The sequence below is a fragment of the Petaurus breviceps genome, unplaced genomic scaffold (genome assembly GCF_028583685.1).
Source record: "Petaurus breviceps papuanus isolate PSGF00001 unplaced genomic scaffold, PetGlider_PUasm1.0 92002, whole genome shotgun sequence".
In the NCBI taxonomy this organism is placed as follows: Eukaryota; Metazoa; Chordata; class Mammalia; order Diprotodontia; family Petauridae; genus Petaurus; species Petaurus breviceps.
In genome coordinates this window covers 7,500-17,042 of record NW_027187423.1, presented here as the reverse complement: position 1 = coordinate 17,042, position 9,543 = coordinate 7,500, and the positions used below count along the sequence as shown (strand labels likewise).

At 47.9% G+C, this 9,543-nt stretch overlaps 1 protein-coding gene across 1 annotated transcript; it reads right to left on the bottom strand.

Annotated features, from left to right (window-relative positions):
* Positions 1 to 2,168: 2,168 nt before the first annotated feature.
* On the bottom strand, positions 2,169 to 8,948 carry LOC138155629 (gamma-interferon-inducible lysosomal thiol reductase-like). Its single transcript, XM_069080894.1, has 7 exons — positions 8,721 to 8,948; positions 6,518 to 6,700; positions 6,317 to 6,391; positions 6,045 to 6,143; positions 3,452 to 3,604; positions 2,660 to 2,713; positions 2,169 to 2,444 (listed from the first exon to the last, which is right to left on the bottom strand). The coding sequence occupies exons 1-7, from the start codon at positions 8,907 to 8,909 to the stop codon at positions 2,397 to 2,399; spliced, it is 801 nt and encodes a 266-aa protein (XP_068936995.1). The 5' UTR covers positions 8,910 to 8,948; the 3' UTR covers positions 2,169 to 2,396.
* Positions 8,949 to 9,543: the final 595 nt, after the last annotated feature.

The window sequence follows — 9,543 nt, the reverse complement described above, 5'->3', positions numbered from 1 at the left end:
ATGACCCCTGATCTTTTCTATCCCCATAGTAGCTATCTATGGTTGGGTTCTTTCTCTTTTGCTTGCTTTATTAAAAATTTTTTGTTTTCTTTTTAGTAGCTATTAGTATGATCAAGTTCTAGTCCCAAGGTATAGGGAATTATGGCTCAAGCCTCAGATCTTTCTTAATGTTATTTTCTGAGTTCTGTCTCAGGGGCCAAACTTGGGCTGTCCCCTCCACCTCTATGCCATGGCTAGAGACCCCAGTCATACTGTCCCACAAATGATCTTGCTCCCAGTGATCCCTGTCATGGCTGCAAACTACAGTTGTCCTCTCTTACCTGGAACTGAAACCAGGGATTCTACTCAAGTGCCCACAGCCAACAGGGTACCCACTCTTCTGCTACTGAAATAACCAGGTGTGTGCAAGCTCCTTCTCTCCCAAAGTGGTAGCCTGGACAGGAATACATCTGGTCAGCATCGCTGTGTTTGGTGTTGAGGCCTTCAGTCTTCTCCTACTCAGCCAGTAGACACCCACCACACTGTCCCTGAGATGAGTTTTTAAGGCTGAGGCCACCTCCCAAACCCCAATGCCCCTAAGACTTCTTGTTTATTAATTCTGCAGAGATGGCCTGGAGGTGTTTGCACTTCATTCAGGCCTAACCCCTGTCCTGGAGGCCAGGTTTTTCCTGGGGTCTGCTTAGGTTGTCTTAGGAGAACAACAGATTCACCTTGCCACTTGTTTACTTCCACTGCTCTACATCGCCTCTGAGGCAATGTTCTGTCTTTTTCCATGGAGAAAATTTGTAGAGAGGAAAAGTTTTCTGGCCTACCCTGCCGTATCCCAGATGTGTCTTTGCACTTGTCTTAAGGCTCCAGCAACTGGCTTTAGAGTCATGAGTGAAAAAAATATTACTGAGCATTTCAACAGGCTCAATAAACACAAGTTTTATGTGCTAATAGTCCCTAAAAAAAAAAAAGACTGCTCTCTCCCAGTTCTCCGGTCTATAGGTACCTTCTTCTCCTTTCCTGGAAATTATGTCCACTAAGTTTAAGTTTCCCCCAAGGCTCTGTCCTGATCCCTTTTCTCCCTCAATTCTACTTCACTTCATAACTTCATCAGCTTCCTTGGATCCAATTTTCTCTATGATGATGATTCTCAAATCATTCTAGACCTAACCTCTCTACAGAGTCTTGTTTCCAAATAACTGAGATGTCAAACTGGATATCCCTGTAGATAGCTTAAACTGAGGCCCAAAACGGAATTCATCATTTTCCCCCCTTGAACCTTCCTCACCACACACACAATCACCCCTACATTCCCATACCCCTTTCTCTATTACTGTAGAGGGCAACACCAGAATACAGTTCCCACAGGCCCACAAGCTAGGAGTGATCCTGAACTTCCCAAAATCTCTCACCTTTATATCCAAGCTGTTGTCAAGGTCTCTCAATTTTACCTTCTTAACATCTTTCCAATAAACAGCCTTCTCTTCTCTGACACTGACACCCCTCTAGTGTAGACCATCTTCACTTCACCCCTGGGCTACTGCAATAGCCTGAAGGAGGGGAAGGTTAGGGGAGGCAATTTGCCTGCCTCAAGTTTCTACCTACTCTTTTCCATCCTCCATTCAAACAAAAGTGATTTTTGGAGATTACTGGTGACAGAATGGTCTATGACCCCTTTTTCCTAGATCTCAGCAGAGGGTGGGGCTCCAGTAACCCAACACTCAATCACAGAATTTCATTGTTATCTGATTGGTTCACGTGGCATGGGTCTCCTGGACAAAATCCCAAGTATTTGGGCACCCAATTTTGTATGTGTAAAAGAAGATTTTTTTTTTCAAAAAGTGATTCATTGTAAATAGTAAAGTATTATAAGAATGGGAACTATGTTGCTGATAGGGATGTGTTTCTGAGAACAAATTGTGGAACTTGATTATCAAGGCTGTCAAGAATGTCATTCCTTGAAGAGACCACCAAGTATAGAGAAGAGAAAGACAGCTAGAAGAGAATGTAGGACATAGTCCAAACTAGAAGGGAACTTGGCCTATAGAATGTCCAGGCTGGGAAAGACCTTAGAACAAAAAGTCACATCTAGAAGGAACCTTAGAACACAGAACGTCAGAACTTGGCAGGACTTGAGTCCTCTATCTCCCTTGTTTGTTTTTTTAAACTCTTCAATCATGTTACTGCAAAATAGGTTTTTATTTCAAGAAAACGCTGGAAAGGGTGAGATTTTTGACCTGCCAGGAAGATGCAAAAAGATCTGGGTGCCCAGATAACATCAAACTGGGCTGCTTATGGGGACTTGAACCCTCTCAGCCCAACCAGCTGCCTGCTGATATATATGACTAGTAGTGTACCAGGCCTACATTAATGCACCTGAGACCACTGCAGGTTCGCTGCAAGAAGATTCATTTTCTGGAAAAAGTATTCCTTCTGCAGGCATCGGGCACCTCCCCCTAAAAACATATTGAGACTGTTACTCTTAGATCCAAATTTACCTTTGTCCTCTCCTCACCCTGCTGGGAAATTGTAGTCCTAGACCACCACCAACACCCTCAGCCCCAGCCAACCCTCTAGCACCACCACTGATCCTCTTGAATTAAGGACCTGACCAGTTTCAGGGACTCCCCCTCATCTTGGAAGTGTTTCCAGATGAGGTATGGCAACTCACCTTGTATAGATGACACACAGTGTTTAAGAGTTCAGCTGGATTTTCTAAACGACTCTGCTCCAAAAAAAAGGGGGGGGGGATGTTGTCAAGAGAAAATAGAGAATAAATGGAAAATGCCTTAAGCCTGAAGAGCTAGAAAAGTAACCCTAACTATAACTCTTGAGAAGACTGAGAGAAATGATTAAGGCATAAATGGAGGTTCAGTCACATGACCAGTGAATGCTAGAGTGGGCAAGATCAGGAGCATGGAGTGGGTGATTTGGAGTCAGGGAACCAAATGGACCTCTGGGCTCTGCTCCATACTACCTGGAGGCTAGGGCAACTCACTTAACTTAAAATAACTCATCTATAAAATGAGACTAGATAAAAACAACTCCCCTTTAAAGCCTATTTCTCCCTCAGCCATCCTGGGAAGGAATTCAGGTCAGTATCCCCTTTATTTTACAGGTGAGGAAACAGAGGCACACAGGGATAAGGGGGCTATCCCTGGGTCACAGAAAGAGGTGTTCAAACAGGCTCTGAACCCTGGTCCTCCGCCCACTCCCACTGCCTTCTTACATGCAGCTCCACCTTTTCTCCCTCCATTTTCTGGAGCTTCTGTGTCTGGGCAGTGCTAGGTACCCAAAAGACCCTGAGAAGAAACCTTTGTGATGGCTCAGGAAGAAACTGTGATCCCTTCTTAATGGAGGTTTAGTGGGGTGGGGTGGGAGATGGGAGTTATGGCCTGGGGGAGAAGCTAGGCCAAGCTAACAGAAACCAGCAGGTGAGTTGGGGAGAGGGTACAGCTCTTACTTCTTCAACCAGAATCCAGGGGATAAATGTATGTGGAGGGGAAAGGTGATTTGTCATCATGGCATTCTGATGCATCATCTCTTTGCCTTGAGGTCCTGTCACACATTTCATTACATCATCCACAGAAATTTGAGGAGCATAGATCTTCAGGCACTGCAAAGAGGTGAAGGAGGTGATTTATTTGCAGAAGAATCTGAACCCATCAGCATTACCTTACCTTTCTACTTCCCCCAACAACTGGGCCAACCTTATCTCTGTCACTGAGGCAGTGTGGGGAGGGGGGGAAAGGGGGGAAGAGAGGGGAGCAAAACACCCAGGTTGCCTTTGCCCTGAAAATGAGACAAATCTTTCCCATCTGGTCCTCTCCCTCACTCAGCAAGTTATCAGAGTGTGTTCAGATCTCCAAACCCACCCCTCTTTCCCTTACACAAGCCTATAGCTATAGTGCAGTTTCAGCTCCCATGGAAGAGACCACCAGAGAAAGATAAGCCAGGATTGTCTCACCCATCCCCTTCTCTGACTCCAGATCTCTGAAATATGCCCCCATCTCTGGAATTCAGGAAGAACTGACCTTCCTGAGCTAAGTCGGGGGGGCGGGGGAGGGATGTGTGTATGCAGAATGTGGGGAAGCTCCCAGCAGGCCACTGACTTCCACAGAGTTTGAGAAGGCTCATGGGACGTTGGCATTATCCTCTGATTCTGACTGGCTGTGGGACCCTAGACAAGTCCCTTCGTTTTTCTCAGCTTCTATTATCCTGGTAGCAAAAACAACGTCCTGATTCCAGAGGACTGAGGATGAAGAGTGCTTCCTACCTCCTACCTGAGAGGGGATGAATTCAAGAGGCAGAAGGAGACACACTCATTTTGGACATGACCAAGGCAGGGATTTCTTTTGCTCAACTATCTATGTTTGTTCCAGGGTTGTTCTTTTTCCCAACTTGTGGAGGGGGCCATAGGTATGAGATAAGATAAACTTATCTTCATTGAAAAGATGATTCCATCTAAAAAACAAAACATGGCAAGAGAATTTCTACACAGTCTCCCTCTTGAACTGCTTTGAACAAGGATCTTGGTCAATGTTCACATGCTACAAAAATGAAAGTTTTTGTTATGCTTCCTCTTAATCATAATTCTTGGCAATTCTAGGAAAATGTCAGTGAAGGGCCTGGCCTTTGTTTTGTCTTTGTATTCCTAGGTGCCTAACACAATGCTAAGCACACAGCTGCCATTCAGTAGCTGATGGCTGACTTGAATTCCTCCCTGCCACCAGAGAAGGCCTTTTTTTTTTCTTTTTGGAGGGCAATTGGGGTTAAGTGACTTGCTCAAGGTTACACAGCTAGTAAGTGTTAAGTGTCTGAGGCTGGATTTGAACTCAGGTCCTCCTGACTCCAGGGCCAGTGCTCTATCTACTGCACCACCTAGCCACCCCTCTGGCCCTTCTTTTTAATACCAGAATTCTCTAGGTGAAGTATGACTCAGCAGAGCTGATCTGAGAGTTGTGGTGCTGTGTGACCCTGGGCAAGTCACCAGTCTTCCTCAGGAAACTGTTCCGACTAAGCCGAACAACAGGAAATCCTGTTTTGGATTTTGGAAAACAGGTCATTTCCAAAAGTTCCTTACACTGATGAAAACCATAGGCAGCATAGAAACCAGTCAAACAAGGACTGTCTCAAGAGAAGTGGACATAGGATTGGCAAAGGTAGCATGCCAGTCAGAACAACAGTGTGGGATAATGTGGAGAGTGTCGGTGTGGCAGTCATGTCTATAAAATCTGCAAAGATTCTAATGCCTTGGATAGATCCTCCAGTGAGAAGCCATGTGATGAGGACACCTACAGAAGGAGCACACCTCCCTCCCCACAGTGGGCACAGGGAATACCCACAGGATGAATCCATCAGGAATCAACAAACCTGTGGTTCACTGCCTCAGTTAGTCAGCAAACATCTGTCACACAATTACCACATGCCAAGCACTGTGCTAATAACTGGGGACAATGACGAGCAAAGAGACATGGTCTCTGCCTCCAAGGAACTCATTCCCATTCTAAAGGACCTGCCTTCAAAGGTCACCTCTGGAAAACTTGCCACCTCAGGATCCCCAAAGAACACAGACACTTCACTGCATTCACAGGAGGAAGCCTCTGGAGATTTGAGCTGGTCCTACTCTCCAGGAAGCCCCCTTAAATTGGCCTGGTTGGTAAGGAAAGGGCCTGTCTTTATTTATGCATTTATTTTATATACCATTTATTCATGCACTACCCAGCTAAGACAACAGAAAACAGTATTGGTATTGGCATGTGCCATATCTGTGTCTTTTACTTGATCCTAGCAACCACCTTTCCAATATCCCCACTTTATTTATGGGGAAATCAAGGCTCAAAGAAACAGCAGTCACTTTTCCTAGGTCTCTCAGCCATTCTACCCTGTACAAGCTCTTAATGTCCTTTAAGTGATTCCAGAACAATGAAGTGCTGCCTAAGGGCTCAGGGAGGCATCTGTCTAGCTGTTGCCCCAGGGCAGAAACAGACTAGGACCAGAAGCAGTCTCCTCTCTTCCCTTCTCTTTCCCCCCTGCCAGACCAGGCAGGCACTTACTGGCTCCAGTGAGGTCTCTGGATCAGCAGCTGACGTCATACAGTTGATCACAGCAAAGGCATTAGGAAACTGTCTCCCAAGGAGGTACAACACACAGGTCTGTAGGAGCAGAGAATAAGACTGAGGGGCAGAAAGCAAGAATCCTCTTTTCCTGGGGAATATTCCACACCCTGCTTCCCTCTAATGTACCAGGAGAGCAAAAAGAGGCCCAGGGGTTAAGTGGACTGCCTACAGTCACCTCCAGGAGGGGTTTGGGGCAGAAGAGTCTTTACCTGAGCCATGTTGAGCTCACACTCCAGCTCCCCATGTTGACAGGTAAACTCCCAGGTCCCATTCACTTCGGTCTCCTGAAACACACACACACACACACCACCACCACCAAGATGTGAAGGGGGAGGCAGGAGGCTCCCAGCAAACCCCTCACCAGTGCCAGCCACTCCCACTCCTGCCCCAGGCTGAGCTTGATCACTCACCTGAGCATTGCCAAAAGGCACAAGGGTGATATCCATGACATTATCACCCAGCAAAGCCCAGGTAGGGAAAAGCACCATTGACATGAAGAACCGGCTGGGAGGGCACAGTGCCTCGTAGAAGAGTCTCACAGTGACAGGAGAGACTTGCTGAGGTCTCCACAAGGCAAAACACTCCGTTCTTGTCTGCAGGATGGGCAAGTCAGGGCACATTGGTGATGGACAGACAAGCAGAGTCAGTGAGACAAGTTTCTGAGGCCAAGGTGCACCTTACTTTCCTCTTCCCCACTTCCCACCAAATGTGGCATGATGGGACCCTGAGAGCCAACAGCATCTGAGTCCCCTCATAGTGTCCCTTGCATGGGATGTCACAGGGTCTGATTGCATCCCCTGCCTCCAGCCTCTCCTCTCCAGTCCATCCTCCACACAGCTGCCAAAGGGATTTCCCTGTACTCAAGAAGTTTCACTGGCCCTGGCCCTCCCCTACTATTACAAAAGAATACAAACTCCTTTCTTTGGCATTCAATGCCCATGAGACTGGCTACACAGCCTCTCTTTCCAAACTCCTTACCCATTACCCCCTATCATTCATTCTTCTGGTGTTACTAGAACAGGAGACCCCATCTCCCACCTCCAGGGCCTTGCACAGGCTCCCCTTGATGCCTGGAATGCTCCACCTTCCTACCTCTGTATTGTAACACCCAGCTTCCTTTAAGGTTCAGCTCAGTGACACCTCCTTCAAGACATCTCTTTGTTAATGTCCTCCCCCTGCCCCATCAATATGTATCCTGTATTCTAGATATATAGTCATATAGACACATGTGCACACACATTTTATATAGTTATATAGACATATACATACATAGTCTATCTGTCCTACATGCAAAGGCTGTCATGAGGCCAGGAAGTCCCGTCCTAAGCACACAGTGGCTAAGTCATCCTGGGCAAGTCACTTAGCCTCAGTGCCTGGGATTCAGGGTGTAAAATGTAGAGAAAGTGCCACCTTTGCCTGGCAGAGGGAGGCTGCTCACCAGAGACTTTCCTATGCCAATGAATACAGACATGTGATGCAGTCCCAGATTGACTTGTGTGTAGTGGGCATGTTCTATCCCTCCTTAGAGTGGCAGCTCCTTCATGGAGAGGGTCCTTCCTCCCTCTGGTGTTTTAGCCAGGCCTCAGCAGCATCTGGCACTTAATAAATACTGGCCAGCCTGGCAGAAAGGAAGTCTGGCCTGTTTCCCAGTCTGCCAGATGAGGACTGGCACCTCATAATCTGGAGGGCCCTTCTGGCACGGGCATTCTCCCCACCAGAATTTCTGGGCCTGTCCCTGGAACAATAGATGCCTGCAGTCCTCTTTCTGTTCTCTGTTCTAAGAGCTCTCTCAGCTCTCCCATTCATCAGGACAGAAAAGGTCCCTATTGGCCATTGACTGGGGACAACTTCCTACTTCTCTTACCACCCCCTCCCCATCCACTGAAACCATTGAGGAATCAGCTCCAGGTGAGTCACCATGTGCCTATCATGGGGTCTCTGAGCAAATCCTGACCCACTCAACTGGCTGCCCCTTTGCTTCCCCTCAACACTTTCCTCCTCCTCCTCAGCCTTCTTCTCAGCTTCCAACTCCCTAGGAAGGAGCCTCTAGAGACACTTGGCTGCCCAGTGACCCCAGAAAGGGGCAAGAGGGAGTTCAGGGCCCTATAGGGGCAAGGATAGTCCCACCTCCAGGTGACTCCCACGGGTACCTCCACCCTCAAGTCAAACCTAAATTGTCTTCTAAGTTGCTAGGAAAAGCAGTAGGAAAAAAAAGCTGTTGAGGCCACTTGAAACCCCCACCCATACCAGGGTAACCCCTAGGCTCCAGGGCAAATGGGCTTCAGCCTCCTAGTTTCTTTGTCCAGGTCCCTGCTTCTATGCCCCTGGATCTGACACCTAGATGCTGCTCTGTCCTGCTGGGTTCCCCAGGGAGCTGTCTGTCTATCTGGTGCTCAGGGACCCTGGTCCTATTCCCTTTGCCCCTGACCTGCACACTGGCAGGTTGATGTACCTGGCTCCTATCTCACTGAGTATTTGATGCTGTCCCAGCGGGGAAGGGTTAGATAACGTAGGAGCCTGTCAGAGCTCAGGATCTGACCCTACTCTCCTGCCCCAGCCCCAACTCTAACAGTCCCAACCAGGGACTAGCCAGCAGTTCCCCCATTCCAGTACCTGGCAACGTCTGGCAGAGTCGCAGGAGGAGCACCAATCGTATACGGGCTGGCTACAGACAGGCTTTGTTAGTTGGGACTTTTGGTGGAGTTGGGAGTAACAGCGACTTCTGGTCTGGCTAGGCACTCCAGGCACCAGAAGGAGGAGGAGCAGCAGAGATGCCAAAGGAGCCCAAGTGACAGAAGCCATCTTGCCTGGGTGGCCAGAGCTGGTAGAAGAGAGAAGAACTAAGTGCTGACCTGAGATTCACAGCTTTTAAGCTCCTTGCCCCACTGGGTCCAGACTGCCCTCCCTCTCCCAACCCATCTCGCCCCTCCCACCACCACCACCAGCCTATGCAGCCCTAGGGCAGGACAAGCCCTACAGGTCTCTCCACCTCTAACCCAGCCCAGCAGCCCTGGCTGCTCCAGCACATGGCCAGCTGGAACAGGGGCATGGAGAGAAGGGTGGACTAGGACAGGTGATCCCCAAGTCTCTTGGGAACACTACCTTTTTTTAACCTGTGACCCTTCTCTTTAAGCATTAGGTTCAATCATCTGTAAAATAAAGGGGTGTGGAATAAAAGTATTAGACCTTTAAAGAACAACTATCTTGTTCTTGGAGTAGGGCATCAGGGAAATCGTGTGCCAGAGCTTCCTAAAAGGACACCCTGAGAAGACTTCTCTGAACAAAGTAAAGTGAACAGAACCTGGAACTGTACACAGAAACTGCAATACTGTAACTATGACCAACTGGGAAAGACTTAGCTACTCGGTGCAACAGGCCACAAAAATTTCAAAGAAATCATCTTGAGAAAAATGCTATTGACTTCTAGAGATAAAAC